General features: G+C 43.0%; 1 protein-coding gene across 11 annotated transcripts in view; it reads right to left on the reverse strand.

Annotated features, from left to right (window-relative positions):
* Positions 1 to 9,840: 9,840 nt before the first annotated feature.
* Positions 9,841 to 25,012, reverse strand: part of NCOA2 (nuclear receptor coactivator 2) — a 272,322-nt gene continuing 257,150 nt past the window's right edge. For all 11 annotated transcript variants that reach the window (XM_060287026.1, XM_060287028.1, XM_030859594.2 and 8 more), the window contains 7 exons: positions 24,651 to 24,929; positions 23,686 to 23,763; positions 22,098 to 22,332; positions 20,066 to 20,243; positions 19,284 to 19,482; positions 17,444 to 17,533; positions 9,841 to 13,709 (listed from right to left, as the gene is read on the reverse strand). In XM_060287026.1, coding sequence (XP_060143009.1) covers positions 13,698 to 13,709; positions 17,444 to 17,533; positions 19,284 to 19,482; positions 20,066 to 20,243; positions 22,098 to 22,332; positions 23,686 to 23,763; positions 24,651 to 24,929 — 1,071 coding nt within the window. In that variant the 3' untranslated portion in view covers positions 9,841 to 13,697. The remainder of the gene's footprint in view (positions 13,710 to 17,443; positions 17,534 to 19,283; positions 19,483 to 20,065; positions 20,244 to 22,097; positions 22,333 to 23,685; positions 23,764 to 24,650; positions 24,930 to 25,012) is intronic.

Here is a 25,012-nt window from a genome sequence, read left to right on the forward strand (position 1 = left end):
TAGTTCTATTTGTAGTTTTTTAAGGAACCTCCATACTGTTCTCCATAGTGGCTGTACCAATTTACATTCCCACCAACAGTGCAAGAGGGTTCCCTATTCTCCACACCCTCTCTAGCATTTACTGGTTGTAGATTTTTTGATTACGGCCATTCTGATCAGTGTGAGATGATATCTCATTGTAGTTTTGATTTGCATTTGCCTAATGATTAATGATGTTGAGCATTCTTTCATGTGTTTGTTGGCAGTCTGTATATCTTCTTTGGAGAAATGTCTGTTTAGGTCTTCTGCCCATTTTTGGATTGGGTTGTTTGCTTTTTTGTTATTGAGTTGCATGAGCTGCTTGTAAATTTTGGAGAGTAATCCTTTGTCAGTTGCTTCATTTGCAAATATTTTCTCCCATTCTGAGGGTTGTCTCTTGGTCTTGTTTATGGTTTCCTTCGCTGTGCAAAAGCTTTGAAGTTTCATTAGGTCCCATTTGTCTATTTTTGTTTTTATTTCCATTACTCTAGGAGGTGGGTCAGAAAGGATCTTGCTGTGATTTATGTCATAGAGTGTTCTGCCTATGTTTTCCTCTAAGAGTTTGATAGTTTCTGGCCTTACATTTAGGTCTTTAATCCATTTTGAGCTTATTTTTGTGTCTGGTGTTAGGGAGTGATCTAATCGCATACTTTTACATGTACCTGTCCAGTTTTCCCAGCACCACTTATTGAAGAGGCTGTCCTTTCTCCACTGTACACTCCTGCCACCTTTATCAAAGATAAGGTGACCATATGTGCGTGGGTTTATCTCTGGGCTTTCTATCCTGTTCCATTGATCTATCTTTCTGTTTTTGTGCCAGTACCATACTGTCTTGATTACTGTAGCTTTGTAGTATAGTCTGAAGTCAGGGAGCCTGATGCCTCCGGCTCCGTTTTTCAGTCTCAAGATTGCTTTGGCTATTCGGTGTCTTTTGTGTTTCCATACAAATTGTGAAATTTTTTGTTCTAGTTCTGTGAAAAATGCCAGTGGTAGTTTGATAGGGATTGCATTGAACCTGTAGATTGCTTTGGGTAGTAGAGTCATTTTCACAATGTTGATTCTTCCAATCCAAGAACATGGTATATCTCTCCATCTATTTGTATCATCTTTGATTTCTTTCATCAGTGTCTTATAATTTTTTGCATATAGGTCTTTGTCTCCTTAGGTAGGTTTATTCCTAGATATTTTATTCTTTTTGTTGCAATGGTAAATGGGAGTGTTTTCTTGATTTGACTTTCAGATTTTTCATCATTAGTGTATAGGAATGCAAGAGATTTCTGTGCATTAATTTTGTGCAACTTTACCACATTCATTGATTAGTTCTAGTAGTTTTCTGGTAGGATCTTTAGGATTTTCTATATATAATATCATGTCATCTGCAAACAGTGACAGCTTTACTTCTTCTTTCCCGATTTGGATTCCTTTTATTTCTTTTTCTTCTCTGATTGCTGTGGCTAAAACTTCCAAAACTATGTTGAATAAGAGTGGTGAGAATGGGCAACCTTGTCTTGTTCCTGATCTTAGTGGAAATGCTTTCAGTTTCTCACCATTGAGGACGATGTTGGCTGTGGGTTTGTCATATATGGCCTTTATTATGTTGAGGAAAGTTCCCTCTATGCCTACTTTCTGCAGGGTTTTTTTTTTTTTTTTTTAACATCTTTATTGGGGTATAATTGCTTTACAATGGTGCGTTAGTTTCTGCTTTATAACAAAGTGAATCAGTCATACATAAACATATGTTCCCATATGTCTTCCCTCTTGCGTCTCAGTCCCTCCCACCCTCTCTATCTCACCCTTCCAGGCTGTCACAAAGCACTGAGCCAATATCCCTGTGCCATGCGGCTGCTTCCCACTAGCTATCTACCTTACTACGTTTGTTAGTGTGTATATGTCCATGACTCTCTCTCGCCCTGTCACAGCTCACCCTTCCCCCTCCCCATAACCTCAAGTCCGTTCTCTAGGAGGTCTGCGTCTGTATTCCTGCCTTACCCCTAGGTTCTTCATGACATTTTTTTTTCTTAAATTCCATATATATGTGTTAGCATACAGTATTTGTCTTTTTCTTTCTGACTTACTTCACTCTGTATGACAGACTCTAGGTCTATCCACCTCATTACAAATAGCTCAATTTCGTTTCTTTTTATGGTTGAGTAATATTCCATTGTATATATGTGCCACATCTTCTTTATCCATTCATCCGATGATGGGCACTTAGGTTGTTTCCATCTACGGGCTATTGTAAATAGAGCTGCAATGAACATTTTGGTACGTGACTCTTTTTGAATTTTGGTTTTCTCAGGGTATATGCCCAGTAGTGGGATTGCTGGGTCATATGGTAGTTCTATTTGTAGTTTTTTAAGGAACCTCCATACTGTTCTCCATAGTGGCTGAACCAATTCGCATTCCCACCAGCAGTGCAAGAGTGTTCCCTTTTCTCCACACCCTCTCCAGCATTTATTGTTTCTAGATTTTTTGATGATGGCCATTCTGACTGGTGTGAGATGATATCTCATTGTAGTTTTGATTTGCATTTCTCTAATGATTAATGATGTTGAGCATTCTTTCATGTGTTTGTTGGCAGTCTGTATATCTTCTTTGGAGAAATGTCTGTTTAGGTCTTCTGCCCATTTTTGGATTGGGTTGTTTGTTTTTTTGTTATTGAGCTGCATGAGCTGCTTGTAAATTTTGGAGAGTAATCCTTTGTCGGTTGCTTCATTTGCAAATGTTTTCTCCCATTCTGAGGGTTGTATTTTAGTCTTGTTTATGGTTTCCTTTGCTGTGCAAAAGCTTTGAAGTTTCATTAGGTCCCATTTGTTTATTTTTGTTTTTATTTCCATTACTCTAGGAGGTGGGTCAGAAAGGATCTTGCTGTGATTTATGTCATAGAGTGTTCTGCCTATGTTTTCCTCTAAGAGTTTGATAGTTTCTGGCCTTACATTTAGGTCTTTAATCCATTTTGAGCTTATTTTTGTGTCTGGTGTTAGGGAGTGATCTAATTGCATACTTTTACATGTACCTGTCCAGTTTTCCCAGCACCACTTATTGAAGAGGCTGTCCTTTCTCCACTGTACACTCCTGCCACCTTTATCAAAGATAAGGTGTCCTTATGTGTGTGGGTTTATCTCTGGGCTTTCTATCCTGTTCCATTGATCTATCTTTCTGTTTTTGTGCCAGTACCATACTGTCTTGATTACTGTAGCTTTGTAGTATAGTCTGAAGTCAGGGAGCCTGATTCCTGCAGTTCCTTTTTTCGTTCTCAAGATTGCTTTGGCTATTCGGGGTCTTTTGTGTTTCCATACAAATTGCAAAAATTTTTGTTCTAGTTCTGTGAAAAATGCCAGTGGTAGTTTGATAGGGATTGCATTGAATCTGTAGATTCCTTTGGGTAGTAGATTCATTTTCACAATGTTGATTCTTCCAATCCAAGAACATGGTGTATCTCTCCATCTATTTGTATCATCTTTAATTTCTTTCATGAGTGTCTTATAATTTTCTGCATATAGGTCTTTTGTCTCCTTAGGTAGGTTTATTCCTAGATATTTAATTCTTTTTGTTGCAATGGTAAATGGGAGTGTTTTCTTGATTTCACTTTCAGATTTTCATCATTAGTATATAGGAATGCCAGAGATTTCTGTGCATTAATTTTGTATCCTGCCACTTTACCAAATTCATTGATTAGCTCTAGTAGTTTTCTGGTAGCGTCTTTAGGATTCTCTATGTATAGGATCATGTCATCTGCAAACAGTGACAGCTTTACTTCTTCTTTTCCGATTTGGATTCCTTTTATTTCCTTTTCTTCTCTGATTGCTGTGGCTAAAACTTCCAAAACTATGTTGAATAAGAGTGGTGAGAGTGGGCAACCTTGTCTTGTTCCTGATCTTAGTGGAAATGCTTTCAGTTTCTCACCATTGAGGACGATGTTGGCTGTGGGTTTGTCATATATGGCCTTTATTATGTTGAGGAAAGTTCCCTCTATGCCTACTTTCTGTAGGGTTTTTATCATAAATGGGTGTTGAATTTTGTCAAAAGCTTTCTCTGCATCTGTTGATTTGCTTCTTCTCCCTTTTTTCTTGATGAGTCTGGCGAATGGTTTATCAATTTTGTTTATCTTCTCAAAGAACCAACTTTTAGTTTTACTGATCTTTGCTATCGTTTCCTTCATTTCTTTTTCATTTATTTCTGATCTGATGTTTATGATTTCTTTCCTTCTGCTAACTTTGGGGTTTTTTTGTTCTTCTCTCTCTAATCGCTTTAGGTGCAAGGTTAGGTTGTTTATTCGAGATGTTTTCTGTTTCTTAAGGCAGGATTGTATTGCTATAAACTTCCCTCTTAGAACTGCTTTTGTTGCATCCCATAGGTTTTGGGTCGTCGTGTCTCCATTGTCATTTGTTTCTAGGTATTTTTTTATTTCCTCTTTGATTTCTTCAGTGATCACTTCGTTATTAAGTAGTGTATTGTGTAGCCTCCACGTGTTTGTACTTTTTACAGATCTTTTCCTGTAATTGATATCTAGTCTCATAGCATTGTGGTCGGAAAAGATACTTGATACAATTTCAGTTTTCTTAAATTTACCAAGGCTTGATTTGTGACCCAAGATGTGATCTATCCTGGAGAATGTTCCATGAGCACTTGAGAAAAATGTGTATTCTGTTGTTTTTGGGTGGAATGTCCTATAAATATCAATTAAGTCCATCTTGTTTAATGTATCATTTAAAGCTTGTGTTTCCTTATTTATTTTCATTTGGGATGATCTGTCCATGGGTGAAAGTGGGCTGTTAAAGTCCCCTACTATGAATGTGTTACTGTCAATTTCCCCTTTTCTGGCTGTTTGTATTTGCCTTATGTATTGAGGTGCTCCTATGTTGGGTGCATAAATATTTACAATTGTTATATCTTCTTCTTGGATCGATCCCTTGATCATTATGTAGTGTCCTTCTTTGTCTCTTCTAATAGTCTTTATTTTAAAGTCCATTTTGTCTGATATGAGAATTGCTACTCCACCTTTCTTTTGGTTTGCACTTGCATGGAATATCTTTTTCCATCCCCTTACTTTCAGTCTGTATGTGTCTCTAGGTCTGAAGTGGGTCTCCTGTAGACCGCATATATATGGGTCTTGTTTTTGTATCCATTCAGCCAATCTGTGTCTTTTGGTGGGAGCATTTAGTCCATTTACATTGAAGGTAATTATCGATATGTATGTTCCTATTCCCATTTTCTTAATTGTTTTGGGTTCGTTATTGTAGGTCTTTTCCTTCTTTTGTGTTTCTTGCCTAGAGAAGTTCCTTCAGCATTTGTTGTAAAGCTGGTTTTGTGGTGCTGAAGTCTCTCAGCTTTTGCTTGTCTGTAAAGGTTTTAATTTCTCCATCAAATCTGACTGAGATCCTTGCTGGGTAGAGCAATCTTGGTTGCAGGTTTTTCTCCTTCATCACTTTAAATATGTCCTGCCAGTCCCTTCTGGCTTGCAGAGTTTCTGCTGAAAGATCAGCTGTTAACCTTATGGGGATTCCCTTGTGTGTTATTTTTTGTTGTTTCCTTGCTGCTTTTAATATGCTTTCTTTGTATTTAATTTTTGACAGTTTGATTAATACGCCTGGCAGTGGCGGGCGTATTTCTCCTTGGATTTATCCTGTATGGGACTCTCTGTGCTTCCTGGACTTGATTAACTATTTCCTTTCCCATATTAGGGACGTTTTCAACTATAATCTCTTCAGATATTTTCTCAGTTCCTTTCTTTTTCTCTTCTTCTTGAACCCCTATAATTCGAATGTTTGTGCGTTTAATGTTGTCCCAGAGGTCTCTGAGACTGTCCTCAGTTCTTTTCATTCTTTTTTCTTTATTCTGCTCTGCAGTAGTTATTTCCACTATTTTATCTTCCAGGTCACTTATCCATTCTTCTGCCTCAGTTATTCTTCTATTGATCCCATCTAGGGTATTTTTAATTTCATTTATTGTGTTGTTCATCATTGTTTGTTTCATCTTTAGTTCTTCTAGGTCCTTGTTAAATGTTTCTTGCATTTTGTTTATTCTATATCCAAGATTTTGGATCATATTTACTATCATTATTCTGAATTCTTTTTCAGGTACAGTGCTTATTTCCTCTTCATTTGTTAGGTCTGGTGGGTCTTTATCTTGCTCCTTCATCTGCTGTGTGTTTCTCTGTCTTCTCATTTTGCTTATCTTACTGTGTATGTGGTCTTCTTTTTGCAGGTCACAGGTTCGTAGTTCCCGTTGTTTTTGGTGTCTGTCCCCAGTGGCTAAGGGTGGTTCAGTGGGTTGTGTAGGGTTCGTGGTGGAAGGGACTAGTGCCTGTGTTCTGGTGGATGAGGCTGGGTCTTGTCTTTCTGGTGGGCAGGTCCACGTCTGGTGGTGTGTTTTGGGGTGTCTTTGGCCTTATTATGATTTTAGACAGCCTCTCTGCCAATCGGTGGGGTTGTGTTCCTGTGTTACTAGTTGTTTGGCATAGGGTGTCCAGCACTGTAGCTTGCTGGTCGTTGAGTGAAGCTGGTTGCTGGTGTTAAGATGGAGATCTCTGGGAGATTTTCACCGTTTGATATTATGTGGAGCTGGGAGGTCTCTTGTGGACCAGTGTCCTGAAGTTGGCTGTCCCACCTCAGAGACACAGCAGTGACTCCTGGCTGCAGCACCAAGATCCTTTTATCCACACGGCTCAGAATAAAAGGCAGAAAAAGTAGAAAGAATTAGTAGAAGTAGAAAGAAAGAAGGAAGGAAGGAAGGAAAGAAAGAAGGAAAGAAAAGAAAGAAAAGTGGGAGGGAGAGAGGGAGGGAGGGAGGAAGGAGGGAAGGAAGGAAAAAAGAAAGAAGATAAAGGAAAATAAAATAAAGTAAGATAAAATTTAATGAAGTTATTAACATGAAAAATAATTATTAAGAAAATATAAAACGGATGGATAGAACCATTTGCTTCCACAAATGGTGGAAGCAAAGCTATACAGACAAAATCTCACACAGAAGCATACACATACACACTCACAAAAAGAGGAAAAGGGGAAAAAATCATAAATCTTCCTCTCAGAGTCCACCTCCTTAATTTGGGATGATTCGTTGTCTATTCAGGTATTCCACAGATGCAGGTGCATCAAGTTGATTGTGGAGCTTTAATCCGCGGCTTCTGAGGCTGCTGGGACAGGTTTCCCTTTCTCTTCTTTGTTCTCACAGCTCCCAGGGGCTCAGCTTTGGATTTGGCCCCGCCTCTGCGTGTAGGTCGCCGGAGGGCGTCTCTTCGTCGCACAGACAGGACGGGGTTAAAGGGGCCACTGATTCTCGGGCTCTGGCTCACTCAAGCCAGCGGGAGGGAGGGGCACGGAGTGCGGGGCGGGCCTGCACGGCAGAGGCCGGCGTGACGTTGCACCAGCCTGAGGCGCGCCGTGCGTTCTCCCGTAGGAGTTGACCCTGGATCCTGGGACCCTGGCAGTGGCGGGCTGCACAGGCTCCCAGGAGGGGACGTGTGGAGAGTGACCTGTGCTCGCACACAGGCTTCTTGGTGGCGGCAGCAGCAGCCTTAGCGTCTCATGCCCGTCTCTGGGGTCCGCGCTTTTAGCTGCGGCTCGCGCCCGTCTCTGGAGCTCCTTTAAGCAGGGCTGTTAATCCCCTCTCCTCGCGCACCAGGAAGCAAAGAGGGAAGAAAAAGTCTCTTGCTTCTTCGGCAGGTGCAGACTTTTCCCCGGACTCCCTCCTGGCTAGCCGTGGCGCACTAACCCCTGCAGGCTGTGTTCACGCCGCCAAACCCAGTCCTCTCCCAGCGCTCCGACCAAAGCCCGAGCCTCAGCTCCCAGCCCCGCCCGCCCCGGCGGGTGAGCAGACAAGCGTCTCGGCCTGGTGAGTACCGGTCGGCCCTGATCCTCTGTGCGGGAATCTCTGTGCGGGAATCTCTCCGCTTTGCCCCCCGCACCCCTGTAGCTGTGCTCTCCTCCGCGGCTCCAAAGCTCCTCCCTCCGCCACCCGCAGTCTCCGCCCGCAAAGGGGCTTCCTAGTGTGTGGAAACCTTTCCTCTTTCACAGCTCCCTCCCACTGGTGCAAGTACCGTCCCTATTCTTTTGTCTTTGTTCTTTCTTTTTTCTTTTGCCCTACCCAGGTACGTGGGGGGTTTCTTGCCTTTTGGGAGGTCTGAGGTCTTCTGCCAGCGTTCAGTAGGTGTTCTATAGGAGTTGTCCCACGTTTAGATGTATTTCTGGTGTATCTGTGGGGAGGAAGTTGATCTCTGCGTCTTACTCTTCCGCCATCTTCCCCTCGTCTTCTAAATTTATTATTAATAATTTTTTTGTTTTGTCTTTTAAAGAATGACTTCACTTTTCCAACAATGTAACATGTATTCTTCTAATTTTATATTTCATTATGTTTATACCCTTGATCCATGTGAAGTTTGTTAATATTGTGAGGGAGTTAACTTGTTTTCTCCAAATGTGGCCAACTGTCTCAACACCGTTTTTTTTTTTAGAACAGAGACTCCTACTGATAAGAAACGGCATCTCTATCGTATATTTACCTACATACAGCGACCAGTCTCTGGGCTCTATACTGTTCTTCTGATGTATTTAGCCATTGCTATGTAAGTACTCTATAGTACTCACCAGTATGTTATAAAATGTTTTTAGAAGTCTTTTTTTTCTATAACATTTCCATTATTGTACATCTTATCTTCCAAATGCATCCTACTTTTTGGATTTGCACTGGAATTGTAATAATGCTGGGGCAGGAATTGATGTATAGTACTGGGCTTTCCTTTTCTAGGTTCATGTCATGCCTCCCCTTTTCCAGGTCTTTTGTATCTTTTCGTAAAACTTTGCAGTTTCTTCACAAACGTCTTTCACACTTCATGTTAGGTGTAATCCTACTTTATAATCATTATTGGTTATTGTAAATGGGGATTGAAAAAAATTGGTTATTAGTGTGAATGGAAGTTATTGATTTTTGTATGTCGCAGCCATCTGACTGAGCTTTTTTACTCATTACAAGAGCTGGTTGGTAGATTCATCTGGGCTTTCCCTATAGATGGTCAAATTGGCTGAAAATGTTTTACCCCTTCTATTCCACTAGTGATGCCTAAATTCTTAGAATGGGTAGTGGGCCTACTTAGTTTGTTCTGATTTTAATTCTTTTAATATCTCACCATGAAGTAAGATGTATCACAGTGGGATTGTATGCAATAACTTCAAATAACTTTGGGACATTTACTTTGCCTAGAGGTTTTACTTTTCCTTCAGGTTTTCTCATGAATGTGGGCTGAAACTTATCCTATGCAAATTTATCAAACAGCATCTACTAAGTTAATCATGTTTTTTTTACTTTGCTAATATAATTAGTAGCATAGGTTTTTCTAATCACTCATTTTGTTTCTGGTATACTTTAAAAATTGTATAGTATTGTATTTACTATAATATTTCATGTAGTTTATTACCTGGGTTTTAAGTATCATACTTGCATTGCTTATCAACTATTAACAATCTATTAAAACCATGATTATTCTAATGCAAAAAGTATAACCTTGTTAAGCCAGGCAGAAGTCCACATTATTCTCATGCATGTTTTTGGAGAAGTGGGGATGAGCAGTGGTAGCATAATTTAGGACTCACTTAGATTTGGCCTGTATTTGCCATGGAGCTGTCAGAAAACCTTAAGCAGGACAAACCCCTCTTGGCTTCAAACTGAAAATCTAGAAAATGGGTCATTGAGAGGATAAATGTTAACAGGCTGGGAACAGTGTCAACTACTGTATAAACGTTAGAAATTATTAAATTGCACGTCAGGTAATTTTATATTTAACAGCAATTATGAATGAAGATACAATATAAACACATGAAAATCTCCAAAGCCATGTAAAACCCGAAGGCATTAAAATTTATTAAATGATGCAATAACAACAGAATTCTTTATTTACAATAGCATTATTTAACATCAAATAAGCAAATAGCATCAGCAAAGCAATATTAACTTGCATAAATGTATTTAAAATTTCTCTGAATATATCTACCTTTTGCATAAACTGCTCACACTAGAAATACAAACATCAATGCAGGTGAACAAAGTGATGTTTGGAGTCAACTCCATTTTGAAAATAAATCACAACCTGAAACACTGTAAGCTTTCTCCTGAAGAACCATAGTTAATATATTGCTTAATTTTACCCTTGTATAATCTTTTCATATACACACATCTCAGATGCAACTTCATGAGGAACTGTACAAATAAAACCCACAAATGGCATAAGAAAAAAAAAAGACAGTTAAATGTTTGAAGAAATGTATCATCATCACCATTCGACAACATAAAGGTTAAGTGATGATGCACTTATTCAAAAAATTGTACACAGTTCACTATACAAATATAATACATCGGACAGCTATGTAGGAATATACAAGACTTAAAAACAGATCTAAGGCATTATGCTAGATTTTAGCATTTTGAGGTTCTTGCACATAGCTTTTACCTGTAGTAAGAAACTTAAAAGATTTCGTTTTAGTCTATAAAGAAACACCAGGGAGAAAATTCTAATTAAAATCGAAGCCACTACAGTAATTTTCTTTTGTGCAGAGAATGCTTTGCTCTTAGGCAGCATACTACCATACAAATACTAGAAAATTTTAAATTCACACCAACAATTAATGGCTTAAGTTGCATTTCAAAATTGATTGTGTATCTTTGGGTTCTGCAAGGGGATCTGTGCCACCCATTTCAGGTGTTAAGCCCATAGGAACTCCGTTTTTAAACACATTAAAAACTGCATTATATAAACTGCAAAAACATTGCTTTCAATTGTTACAGGCCGTAAGAGATACATGTGGGAGGGGGCATTTTCTTCTTCGAGTTCAACGAATTCATTGCAGGAAAACAGCTCACTTCACTTTTTCAACTTACCACATCACATGAACACGTAGATGAGTTTCACAACCAAGTTAATGTATGTATGTATGTATGTATACTTTTCACATTATGTGTTTTTCACATTTAGTAATATAAGTAAAACACTGATTATTTGTTCTATTAAACGAAAACCAAGTACTCAGTCTAACAAGTTTATTGTATACAGCATGAGAAATACTGATCATGGAGGGATTGATTTGGCTTTTGCTTCTATCATGATCAATGTGATAAGAGGATTCCTTCACTGACTTTTCTTCTCTTAATTAGGTGTAAATCCACGACCTGATCTGAGCCGTAGGAGAACTGATCATCTCTTTTCCTTCAAAACGGTAACGATCATGAATTATTCCAAATTACCAGTATCACAGGTTTGCAGATTTGTCTGAATGGGGACCGACAGTAGAACACAGTGGGCGGAGGAATAAACAAGAAAAGGTACACCGGTATTTTTGGACAGTGTTCTAGTGAAAAGGGACTTAAAACAAACAAATCCAGCTTAAACTCCATTTCTCTTCTGTGCTGTGTGAAGTTAAAGTCATTCTAATTCACGCGTTTCTAAAGATCGACTTGGAACTGGTCACGTTACACTGTGTATGACATAAGCCTTGTGGTGCCGGTGAGGACACGGAGTTCAGGGCCAACATCTGCCCGTGTTTTTCTGTCACAGTTGGGCGACCCAATGGTTCGGTTGAGAAAAGCAGAGCCTTTCAAGAGGGACGTGTGAACTGGTGGCCCCAAGAAGTGCTGTCCCTCGGCCACCTCCCTGTAGTGAGACCCCCTCAAGTGGAAAAAAGTAGCGAAATGCAAATTTTCCGAAAGTTTCTTTAGTATGGGGCCACACTTTCAGACTGCTTACCATTCATCCTTGGGCTATATCTCTTTCTATACTCCCACAATCTGTACATATAGAGAGAGACATCCGTATAAATAGGGGTAGTCTGTATATTTTTCACCCTGCCACAAATAAGGACTCAAATTTCAAGGAAAAACCTCTCTGTTCCTAAAAAGCCTGGCTAATGAGATATAAAATGGTTTGCTTTTTAGACATCAAAAAGACATCATTCTGAAATTTAGGTAAGAAAGTATGTGTATTAGGGGTTGGGGAGAAATTGCTCAAAAAAGGTCACCAGTTTCTTGGTATTACAGTTGTCTGGAACTGATGCCAATTAAGAGAAGATTGTCCCCCACCTGCTTAGTAACGCGCAGTCTTCCTAAGGTTCATTACGAAAGAATATAAACGTACAAAAATCAAGAATCGGTTTCTATAGCGGCTGCATATCACATAGATTAGATAAGTGACTTGTGAGCAGAATCACAAGGTTTAGAAAATAAAAAGTCTTAAGTCTACAAATTAGGTCTAATCGAGGCCGTGACAGCCTTTACAAAACACCTTTAGGAGACATTGCTATGAAGATATCTAATTTTAATACTGAAGTACCTCATTTTGGAGTCAATTCCACAATATGTATACCTCACAAAAATTATACAATTAAAACACTTAAGTTCTCAACTTAAATTATTGCTTGTTTACATATAAATTGGATTTTATGTACCTTACAAAACTCCGGCTTAGTCAGCACTGCTAAAAAACAAAATAAAAAACACATGGTGGAGGTGAAATCTGTCGTGATGTCTGCTGTCAATTTTAAGCACACTATTATTTTCTCCTGTTTGGTGGACCAGTGTTGCTGGGGAAGAGAATGAATATGCTTTCAAAGCAGGTGTCCAAAGTCTGATGGGTATCAAGTCCTAACTTTGCTCCTCTCCTTGCCAGTAAATGCCTTTTTCTGAAATTTAAGAGTTAGCAATTGGTAAGTGGCTGGCAAAACACGTAAGGAAACAATATAGGGCTTACCTGGTTTCTGTTGCTTTTATTTAAAAAAAAAAAAAAAAAGACATGAGAGTGGGGAGAACAGGGGAAGGCAGAGGGGAAGGGAAGAGGTGGGGCCAGATTCAAGAGGAGGTGCTGATTCAGGCTGTCTGATCGATCTAAGCGAATCTGGAAATGAAAACTATTTCTTCTTGAGTCATGATTTGGGTGAACTAGTTTGGTTTGAATCAGAAAAAAAAAAAAAAGAGGAAAAAGTACTTGTTACTGTTAACAGCCCTCCCACAGGCTCCTTTTCATCTGTTCAGTAACTGGAAACGCTTTCCAACATGGTCTTGAGAGCTTTCTACAAAGATACAACTACGATTTCTTGGTCTTCACTTCTTGGGTGTCTCTCTGTACACAGGGCGCGGTCCATGGTGTCTCCCCTGCTTTTATCCCAAATGAAGGCTTAGCTTAAAACATCTGTTGTTTGATATATATATATTTTTAAATTCTTTTCTTCCCCCCAGAAGAAATCTTACTCTTTTGGGCTGGACTGGTTAGCCAGGGAAAACAAAGCAAGAAACCAGTGTCTGGAACCAGACAGGAACAGAACGAGAGCATGGGTGTTTTCCTTAAATACATACATTTAGATACATTCAATCTGACACGGGTATGAAGTCTGCCTGTCAACATTTACTTTGCAGGAGAGATCTAAGTTGCACTAAGGTGAATGCAGTGAACAGACTGACAGTTGTCCGGACGCGAGCTGCAGCCCGTCTATCAACACAAGAGGCAGCTCCTCCTGCAGCAGCCGAGGGGACTCCACCGGGGGAGCGGGGCCCAGGCCCGTCTGCCCATCTTGCTCTGGCGGGACTGGATGGCAGGTCGGTTGGGTCAAAACAAATAGACGCAGCTCTCCAGACTGGTGAGCATCTTGAGCAAGTGAGCCCAGTCAGCTGAAGAAAGAAGCAGCCAGCTACCTTCAGCGTCAGCAGTATTTCTGCAGGAAAACAGAGAGGGCGTGGTGTCATGGCGTGGAATTTCTGTAAGATCATCATGAGGCCCATCACAAAGACATCAGACCACGTGGCCGGTTTAAATAATACCAATCACAAGGGCTGCATCCGGATGAGTTACGCTTGATTTTTTTTTAAATTAATTAATTAATTTTATTTTTTACGCTTGATTTTGATGCAGATGAGCAGATGGCATTGATCCTAACTGAACGCAGAGTGGTTCCCACAGCCGGCAGATCCTGCACGCGACTCCGAAGGCACAGGCTGCAACGGATTTCCCATCCCTCCTTCTCAGTGACTGCTGCTCTCTTACCAGTGACACCTGCCTCCGCAACAGAGATCACTGAGGTACCTGTGAGATACCCAGCTGCTGGACTGCCTGCTCTTTGACAGCGTCCAATCCAGAAGGGGTCACTGTTTTCTTCATCTCTCCTCACACCATCCAGTACAAACCCACTTCCTAAAAACGTCCCCTCTTGACTCTCCCTTACTGCCACACTCCCATGGAGAACCACAGGCTTCTCCCCAGCTTCTGCAGGCTAAATCAACTGGGGTTTTTGTCATCATCACCGTCATCGTCATTATCATCAACTCAAAGCTGATTTGAGTTAGTGTTCAATTTCCAAAACACTAGATAATAGAATTACAACTGTACTTTCTTTATACGTGTCACGTGGCTGAGCAGTAAACTTTAATATACTGAAATACATGTGTAGTAACAGTACGATTAAGTCCTTATGAAAGGAAGAATCTTTCGGTTAGATAAAATAACTGCCCTTCTCTAGGTTTTGGTAAATCCGTGGTTGTATATTCTAGCTCTGCTTAAAGCAAGATCCAATTTTAATCTCCATTCCAGGATAAATGGAACACGATTCAATGTATAATGGATCACAGTGGTTTCTAGTTCAAATAGAACCTGATCACCAATAAAAGTTCTGAGAACAGCTCTTCGCTTCACAGCAGCAGCAGGGTATGTTACAGAGGCAGGACGAACACGACGGAAGCCTCCCTGTGCGCACACCGGGAGCACGGTGACAAATGCAGAGTGATTTCCAGGTATTGTTCGTGAATTAGGAGGGATACACTGCACGTATTATTCTCTAAACTTTAGAGTCTAAAGGAAACCACCAGCGTGTCTGTGACAGACTGTTCGCTGGCTTTAACATTCAGCATAACCAATAGATGGAGAAGCCAGATTCAAGAGGGGGACTGGAAAAAAGCAGGAAGTGAGAGGTGTGTAAATGGCCCGGGCTAGACGGTGACAGAGAGACGCCTCACCACGGATCCGAAAGGCACTTGGATGGAGAGAACACCCTATGTTTACCTAAAGTTGCCTTTTGTGACCTTAGTGCTCATCTTTCCAATTCAGGTTTCTTCAGCCCCCCCCGCCGGCACCCCGACGTGTGTGAACATCTGGTTCCGCTGGCCGCCTGCCTGCATCTCTCCACCCTGTGCTGCGCCAGTCGAGCCCACCTGGCAGGGCTGGGCCCCTCCTGTGCTGCTGCTCGGGGTGGTCCCCCTCTTGGCCTCCGATATATTCCACCACTGCTAGCTGTGTGACCTGGGGTAAAGTGCCCAGTCTTCAGAGATTCAGTCTCCCTGTCTAAACATGCGGGGGAGGCCTAAATATCTACCACGGGCCCGCACGGTCCGTGGTGCATCAGAGGCCAAAAGGTGCGTTCCCTCCCCTCACTCAGGGGGCTTCCTCCATGCTGAGATGAGGCCCCCCGCCCCTGCCCGAGGGAGGACTCTACTAAGTATGCAGCTGAGTCTTCACTGCCTGTCCCAGAGTATGTTTAAGTATCTTTTCCTTCCCTTTAGGACCTACAGAGAGAGAAAGGAATGGCCCCAAAGAATGAAGTAGTATGTTCCTTTTTGGCCTGCATTTCCAGCGCTACCTGCATGAACCCTTGAAGAAGTCTCACAAGAGCCCCGGGCTGCCTTGGGAGAGGTGGGTGGTATATGGTGCAGGGCCGACAGCAGCCAGGATCGGCCCGCCGGGGTTCACCTTCTGTGCTGCAGGACCTCGGGCGAGTCAGTAAACTCTCCGAACAGTGGATCTGCCGTGCGCGCTGGGCTGCGGTTTCAGTGAGCTGCTCCAAATAAAGCTCTAAGCAGAGAATCAGGCCTGCGCTAAACGCTCAATACAGGTGGGTGGTTTCTGCACCAGACCGTGGGCCACCCACGTGCTCCGCTTTACAGAAGGCGAGTCTTTCCTTCCTGGAGGTAACGTGGTGGCAGAAGAAAGGACCTAATACAAAGGCCGCTCACTTTCTGGGGCTCTCGGAAGACAGCAGCGCAAGGCTGGGCTGCCGGCTCTGCCCGGGGAAGTGCTTCCCAGGGCCTCATCCCGCCCCCGGCTGCGCTAGGTTACCCGGCAGTGGGGGGAGGGAGGCCCGGTCTCCTCGCGCGCGGGATCCGTGGAGCGAAATGCGAGCCTGGCCGCCTACACGCACTTCTTCCCCCCAGAGAGACACCACACGCTCAGAGGGTAAGCTCCCGGCACTTCTGGGTTAGAACGGGCTGTCCCCTGTGGGAGCCTAGTGGGCGCCGATGCCATCGTTCCTCTGGGAGGTGCCGTCCGGGTTTGAAGGCCCTGCTTCTGCGCACAGGCCGCCCCTGTGTGCAGGGCCGCAGCGGAGGGCAGGGCAGGCCCCGCGGCCTTCCAGCCTCCATCGATGGCGCATTTAGAGTCTAGACCCTTGGTCAGTAATGCAATATACTCCATCTTCTGTTAGACCGACTACATCCGTACGTTAACCGTTCAGATGACGTGCACATCTGGGTTCGTACGCAAAACATCCAAGGGACTCCCCCCACCCTGCCCCCCAAAGCCTCGGCGCCACACCATGACCGTGACCGTGGTTCTTCAAACGAGACAAGCCACACACTGCGTCGTTAAAATCTGGATCAAATTTATGCTATTGGTTTTTGAACTTGAATGCTAATAATACTAACAAAATGATCCACGATCCACTGTTGTGTAGGAAATTCCACATCATCCCTACCTTTTTCTCCACTGAGAGAGGACTTCCGCTTTAGAAGAGAATTACCTGCTGCTCAGGACTGTAACTGCCCCACCTTCAGAGGGCCCGGTTCACCTGTGCCAGGTCGCTCAGGGCCCTCCTGGTCCCTCTGGCACACCTGCCGCCAGGCTCCCAACTCAGGTGGCTTCTAAGCACTGATTGTTCTACTGTTTCAAGATCTGGCTGAACACGGTAATATCACTCTTCTTCGAACAAGTGTTTAAGGTAATAAGCAAATGGTGGCCTAACTAAAATGAAATATAGAAAAACACTTAGAGTAAACTTAGACTTAATTAAGGGAGAGAGAGCAACTATAAGTTAGTTCCTCTCCATCCTTCTGAAAAGGCAGGCAGCATGATTCAGAAAAAGCAAAACTGATCAGCTTGCCCTCACACGACTAATTCCTTGCTACTTGATTTTCTGCTTGGCTATAACAGTTTCACTCCAGGGCAGAATTAGTGTTCTTAATTCACACACCACTATCAGCTCAGCTGAAATGAGCTTAGAGAAAAAATTATTCACACAAAAACCACTGTATGTCCGATAAAATGAGAAGACATTTAAAAAATATCAAAAGTATTACACAACTCTCTTCAATCTGCAGGCGGACACATCTATGCCCATTTTAGTCTACAGAACGTCACACTCACTTTACTACCGCATTCATGGCTTGCTTCTCTGCTGTCTCTTACCCGTGGTGCGTCTCCCTCCTGCTTAATCATATCCATTCCAGGCAGCTGGCTTGGGAAAAGGCTGCCTCCTCTGAGAGCAGGATCGTTAACCTGAGGGCGGCAGGACAGCACAGGGGCTTTATTCAGTGAGACATCCAGAAGCGTACGGGAAATAACCACCCATTAACCTGCTTCTTTGGTTCTAGGAGTAGAATTATGGGGAGAAAGGACTACATAAAAACGGCCACTTCCCTTATCTATTCTTCCATGCATACGTTCTGGGGGGAGTGTGAAGGAACATGAAAATAAATCCTTATAATACACTCGCTGCCTTCACAATTAAATTTTTTTTTTTTGTATACTGTAGAGAAATTCAACAGAGATGGTAATATTAGAAACATTCTTATGCCTTAACGTGTTCACTTTTTTCAGTGCAAATGAGATCAATGATTCCTGATGTCTGTTACTTTAGGCAAGTTATTGATTAGCAAGAGCAGGTGTGAATACCCCAAACGAGGCAGGATCTTGTGAATCTTTTCTAAGTGATCTATTCTTGGCATCTCTACATTTCTTTTACAAATTCCACTTCCCCTAGAAAGCAAGGCAGGAGCTGCTGGCGGTCCACTCTGGTAGAAAGTTCAGCATCTACACTACATTTTCTCCACTGAAAAGATGAAAGTCTATTTTTCTTTATGTTTAATTTATACAAATAAGCATTTGGCCACCAGAGAAGTACAATCAGTTCAACCAGAGAAGTGCAAATTACTATTTCACCCACGCATAAAGCCTTCTTATGTTGCAAAGTGCTTTTATTTTCTCATGCATCACTTTGCATTTTTATTAATAATCTTTTTACAGAATAATACACTGAGGCCTGGTAAAATTTAGTAAGTTTTCACACAGATTGTCCTTTACCAACAGCAGGACTCAGCAGACCTTTCCCCATTCTCACAGTCACGGGCTAATGGAACTTTATGCTGCTGTCAGTGACACTCGGTTGATTTGTTTAGACTTTCCATGCCTCAGTTTCTCCAAATTTGAAGTAAGATTCAGGGTCCTTGCCCCATTAACACTTTGCCTGAACTAGTGAGGTGGCAGAGTGCCCAGCATTTTGTGCCCTTTAAAAATAAGGTCTTTAATACAGTTTAAAAATTATTAACCAATATCTTTACCCATCATAGATTTCTGAATCCCAGGCTGGCTACCTACGCATCAAGTGCTTTGAGTCTCTTTGCCACCAAGTGAAGCTGGCATGTACTTAGGGATGGCAGAATCATTTCAGTATTATTCAACACAAAACAGAATTATTAAAAAAAATATACAGACCAAAAAAAAAAAAAAAAAAAAGTCATGGTATCCATATCCCAGAGATGACGAAGAGTAGTTTTTGGATACCCTGTGTCAGTCTCCTTGCACACGTGAACGATCATTTAAAGCTAACTGGATGGCAGGTAGTCTGGCCTTTGCTTTTCATCTGGTTTTATGTTTAGAAAAAAATCAGTTCTTAAAAATCCAAAAATAAAACTATTTAAAAAAATACCTTTCACCACTCCGTTTTAAGAGATTCATTTTATGTATCGCCAAATCCCTCAAATAAGAGAAAAATTCAGAAGACAAGAAAATTAAGAAATATTTTAAAAGATCTTTGAGCAGTCAGGGATCCTTTCATGTTTACTTCGTCATTATCAAGTATTTCTGTTAATCACACCAACACAAGTGATGGTAAGGTGAAAAAAACTCTTCAAAATAAATGTGGGAGTTGATGGCATACGTTAAGCACATGGAAAGACACATTTAATGCAAAAATAGACAAGAAGTTACAATCAGAAGCCCGCAGGGGGCTTCTCCTTGGGGTGCTTACCTGCTCGGGACCCATGGAGGACAGCCCTGACGTAGGCACGGAGGTCACTGAGGTCATGCTGATCTGTCCAGTCATCTGGTTCATGTTGCTCATCCCACCTGTGTTGGTCGCCATGGATACATTGATGTTCATATTGTTATTGTACATGCTGGTGTTTGCTTGCTGTCCGAAGTGTGGAGGGGACTGCTGCGAAAACATGCTAGAAACACAGTGAAAGATGAAAATGTCAGAGCCCTCGGGCAAACAGGCAGGCAGTTTTGAGCACTGGTTTCTCAAGCATTTCCTTCAGAATGAATAAATCTAGGCTGAGAGAATCCGGGTGGGACACCAGGAGGTGGTGAGGTCAGAAACAGTGGGGGAGGAAGCCCTTGGCGAAGCTGCGGGGGCCACCGCGCTCTGTCCTTTTCCCCACATTCCCGTGAAGGTCTGGAAGGACACGTCCCACTGTCATGTCTGTACCAGACAAGGCTTCTGTTTGCTTTCAAACAAACTGATAGAGGGTGGCTTCTAGGCCACTGCCTCCCACGGCGGTTTCTATCATCCACTGGTGGCGGTGCTACCTTCTCAGGGGAGCTCCTTTTACTCACAAGGAACAAACATTAAGCTAAGGTTTGGTAAATTCTGGTAACTTCTGCCCTAGGAAAAGTAGACTGGCTTACTTAGCAGTTTACTTGGTATTGCTTGCTTGAGCAAAGAAGAAAAATCCAGAAGAGAGACAGGTGGGCTATGGAAAGATTCCCTGGTGATCATTTCTATCAAAAAGACAGAGACACGCGGCATACCTGTTTGCGCCCATGCTCCCCTGTGCCCACCCGTTCATGTCCGAGGAGGCCTGGTAGGCTGGGTTCGCCTGGGACTGCTGCAGCATGGGGCTCTGCGTGTGCGCCAGCCGGGGCGACATCAGAGGGCTTTGGGGTGCGGTGGCCCCAGCAAAGCCTGGATCGGGCTGCTGACTTAATCCTTAAAAAACAGAACAGAAATCCAAAGGAGACTGTTAGTTTTATCGTTGAGACGGGGGACAGAAGAGAACATTCAAATCAAATACACAAAGAAAATTACTATCAAATACCTGATCACGTGCTGGTAAATTATATACATTTAAAAAAGATTCCAAGATGGAATAAAATGCATGAAGAAAATCTCTCCATACCTTGGTTCTCTATAGTAATTAGAGGCGTGCCTAAGAACGATATTAACCATCACGACTAGAGGTAGAGAGAGATACTATTCTCTCCCCATATCCCTTGCAAATCAAGAATGAGTCAAATGTGTATATTTCTCTTTGACCGGAAACAGTCTTTCAATGTTTATATATCACTACAACTGGATTAAGTTGGATTAAGGTTTAGCTATATATAAAAAGCCAACACACTTGAATAATTTTTTATTAAATTAACCCAAGTTATTCTATGATGAGATAGATGCGTTTTTAAAAATAAGTGACTGTGAGAATTCCATGGCGGTCCAGTGGTTGGGACTCCGCACTTTCACTGCTGAGGGCCTGGGTTCGATCCCTGGTTGGGGAACTGGGATCTCACAAGCTGTGCGACATGGCCAAAAAATAAAAAAATTTTAGAAAGTAACTACATTCATGATTAGCTTGTTGTGTATTTATGAAGGGCTCTACCAAGAAATTCTACCAAGAGATTCTTGGTAGAATCTCTACCAAGATTCTACAAGAATCTTGTATATTCTTGCGCTATACAAGATTAGCAAGAATAAGAAAAACAAATTCCATGTAAGCTTCTTGCTCAGTGCAGAGGCAAATGGTGTTTACGCTAAAAGGAGAGAAAGAACTTTTAGCAGTCTTTCCTAAATGATCAAAAAGTAAAGAGAGGAAGAGTTGGGAAACAAAGGAGCGGCTCCTTAGAAAATTTCAGGGATGACATTGAGGTAAGCCCATTTTTGCCTAGAAGATGTGTTAAACATGCATATTTTATTAATGCTTTAATGAGCTATAGAAGAAAAGCTTAAGATCACACAGGAAAAAGCTGCACATTATCTTTCTGTTTCTTTAAAGAAATAGGAGACATGAGGCTAAGCACCACAAAGACTTGGTAGTTGTTTCTAGAGAACTCTGGCGGAAGATGGGGAAAGTCATTTTGAATATTAACCTTGATGTAAGCCCTTACTTTTATCAATAATTCAACTATTAATCGAATATGACATGCACACAAATATTAATGTTTATGACATTGCACGCTTGTCTCTTAAGACTGACATTAAACAACAAATCAATACGAAGAAAATTAAGAGGTCGTCTGCTGTGGTTTCTGTGCAGCAGCCCTTAAGAATGATCAATTCGTTAAAGATCTGGTATAATATTGAGAGCCTTTATTTTTCAAAAGCTGTAAAAAGTCTGTAACATACTTACAATGATACATGTCTTTCAACATTTTCTATCTTTCAACATTTCCTATCTATCGTTTGTAGACTCAGAGGTGTTCAAGTATAAGCATATGCACAGGCACCTGTGTTTACAGACACCGACTTAAGTGCAGACATTCACACGCACTCACACGCATGATTGGCAGAGGCACTCTACGCATGCACACCTACTCCGGTCATTCTTAAAGAAAGACCTGCACTCAGAGCAAAGGTGGCACCTGAGCTGAGAGACTGGAAGGTACCCTGCTGGACCTGGGGACTCCTGACGGGCCCCAGTGGTCCTCCCAGGTTTCCTAGCACCCCCCCGGTTAGCCAGGTTCCTCTGGGAGCCATGCAAAGAGCTGCGAGAGAGGAGCTGTGACCCGGGACTGGGGGACACGGGTGAGAAAGGACTGGTGAAAGGCGGCGGCGGCGTAAGTCCCGTACCGTAGCTCGGAGGGAAGGGAAACTGCTGTGCATTTGCCTGGGGGACCCGGGGGCTGCTCATAGTTGCCGGCACACCACTAGGAGCCACCACGCTGGGCGTCATGTTCAGCCCCTGTCCTCTCATCATCAGAGCTCGCTGCTGAACTTGCTGCTGCTGATGCATTTGTCTCTGTCGAAGATGCTGGTTCAGGATTTCCCTCTGTCTCTGGGCCAGCATCTGTGCGTTAATAGGTGCCTGGAACGGGGGGCAAAACGCGGAGGAAGACATTGGGGGTGGAGACAGATCGAAAAACAACCCGTATGTTAGAAAGAGGATCACAAAGGGTACTGTCTCGTGCGAAATTATTTGGCAAACAGAAGAGAACAGTTTAGAGCTGACCAACTGGTGGCTGAGAATGTGAGCTTCTGAATTCTGTAGATGATGATTCTCAAACATTGCAATGACATGCGTTAAGTTTGATGTCAGTATCAAGAAACTTGAGACTCGCTGTGAGAGGACACAGGTAACGAGGGGAGCCCACGGTAACCCCAGTCCTGTCTGTAAGAGGACTCTGTACAAAAACCCTGAGGACGGCAGTTTAGAGTCTCATTAAGGGACATTCAAGTCTAAAGGGAAACCAAGTCACTGTGCCAAAAGGTGGCTTTGAAGCACTTCAGAAAAGGCTGAACGGAGGCAGGCGCGTAGGGAGGCCAGGAGAGGACGGGAGGGGCGCTGTCAGTAAGTGGTACCAGGCTGGTTACGGGTCCTGGCAGTATACAGTCGACCTCATTATTTGTGGATTCTGCACTGGTGAGCTTGCCTACCTGCTAACATTTATTTGTCACCCCAGAACCAATACTCACGGCACTGTCGTGATTTATGGACACGTGCAGAGCAGCAAAAAATGTGAGAAGCCCAACGTGCCCATTCCCACCTGAGGCTGAAACCAGGTGGCACTGCTTCTCGTTTCAGCTCTCGTACTGCGCACAACTGTCCTTTTTGTGGACTATTTAGCTCCACGTTTTTCACACTGTCGTGCTTTTTGTTGGTGACTCTGCTGTTTAAAATGGCTCCTGAGAAGTGCTGAAGCGCTGCCTAGGGTCCTAGATAAGCACAGGGGGCTGCGATGTGCCTTATGGGGAAAATCTGGGAGTTCGAGGAGCTTCATGCAGGCATGAGTTACAGTGCTGCTGGCTGTGAGTTCAATGTTAGTGAATCAACAGCATGTATTAAACAAGGCGTCTTCAAACAGAAACACACATTGATTCATGAAAATCTGACCGAGAGGCTCAAAGGAAACGGACCCTTTATTTCTCCTAGGAGCAACAGTTCAATATTCGCTAATTCAGTGTTTGCAGTAACTTTTCTGAACACAACCAGTGTGAATAACGATAATTGACTGTACCTGGCAATAAACATGGCAGTGATGAGGAGAGAACCACAAAAGCAACAGACCAGACAAGAAAAGCGAATGACACGACATCCACTGTGTGGATCTGGATCTATGTATGGCCTTCTGAGTTACGTTACGTGGGATATCAAGGGGGAAGAAATGACAAGAGAAGTTACGCGGATGCAGTAAAAGCTGACGGCTGGTCTGCCCCTTACCTGTGTGGGTACTCCAGGCCTCAGAGTCAGGTTCACGTTTGAAACATTGCTGATTTGATTCATGAGTGGCTGGCGATTCTAAACGCATACACATGGCAATCAATATATTTTTAATCAGAACATATTCTATTTCAAATCACCTTCCTCAAGAAATTTCCCCTCTCCCCGCCAACCCAACATCTGCTTGCTGCTGGACACTGAAACCACATGGCTTGTACCTGGATCCCCTTGTAAAGCTAGTCATCGCTGAGGTTTCCCATTGCTGATAGCTGAGAAGTTATTCTGGACAGTTTGGAAAACACACTGTTTGCAAGGGGGCAAGGGAGTGGAATGATCAGAAAAGGAGGCCAAGAGGAAGATTAGGAAAAAAGCAGAGGGAAAAAAGGGAGAGGCGATTTAAAGCCCACAACACGATTATTTACCATATGAGAGAAATCTGTCCAGGCTTGTTTCAGTGAGAACACACTTTCTTGAGCTAAACAGGTATTCCATAACGCAGCACCCTATGCCACCACTCCACTAAGAGCGATGATTCTGGCCACAAGATAGGATGAATGGCAGGAGCTATGGTTGTCCTGGGAGCTCCCTTTGGGCCAGAAACTGTGCCGGGCCCCACAGACACACACATACTGCCCGAGACTGTACAGCGACCCCATTGTACAGATGTAAACACTGAGGCTCACAGAGCTCAAGGTTAGCCCCTCAGTAAATAATAGAGCCAGGAAACCAAAGAGCTGCTCTACGCTGGAGTGGAGTTATTGCAGAAGAGAGAAAGAAGGGAAGGAGGTGAAGCAGAAAGGAGTATGGAAGTTGTAAGGTAACGTGGCAACGCTTTCACCCTCTTCGAAAGGACAGAAGGAGCTTTTAAGGCCTCCATAAGGACCCCCGGGCTCACGTCCACCTTCCCTGTGCCCCGCCCCTGCACCCCCCCCCCCCCGATCTTCCAGGCGCAGCCAGGAACGCACCTGCTGTGCTTGGAGGCGATGCTGCAGCTGAAGCCTCAGCTGGTTGGGCTGGGTCTGCGCCAGGCCCGTGGGCCTGAGGCCGGGTCTGGGCTGCACACGGAGCGTGGCGTAGCTCGGCCGCTGCCCCATGGTGTGGAAGCTTGGATCCTGCATGGCAGTGTAGCTGCCTTGGGCCATTTGTGCCTGAGATGCATACTGCTGTGGGAACACAGGGGCCTTCTGCTCCAGCAGGATGTTGGAATCCTGACTTGGGAACTGCTCTGGATCCACCGCTTGGCTCTGAGGAGAAAGCCCCCGATAACAAACAAATCAGTGAAACCACTGAAAACTGCAAAGCGAACAGAAGGCTGTTTCCTCTCACT

Source organism: Globicephala melas, chromosome 17 (genome assembly GCF_963455315.2).
Source record: "Globicephala melas chromosome 17, mGloMel1.2, whole genome shotgun sequence".
NCBI classification, from domain to species: domain Eukaryota; kingdom Metazoa; phylum Chordata; class Mammalia; order Artiodactyla; family Delphinidae; genus Globicephala; species Globicephala melas.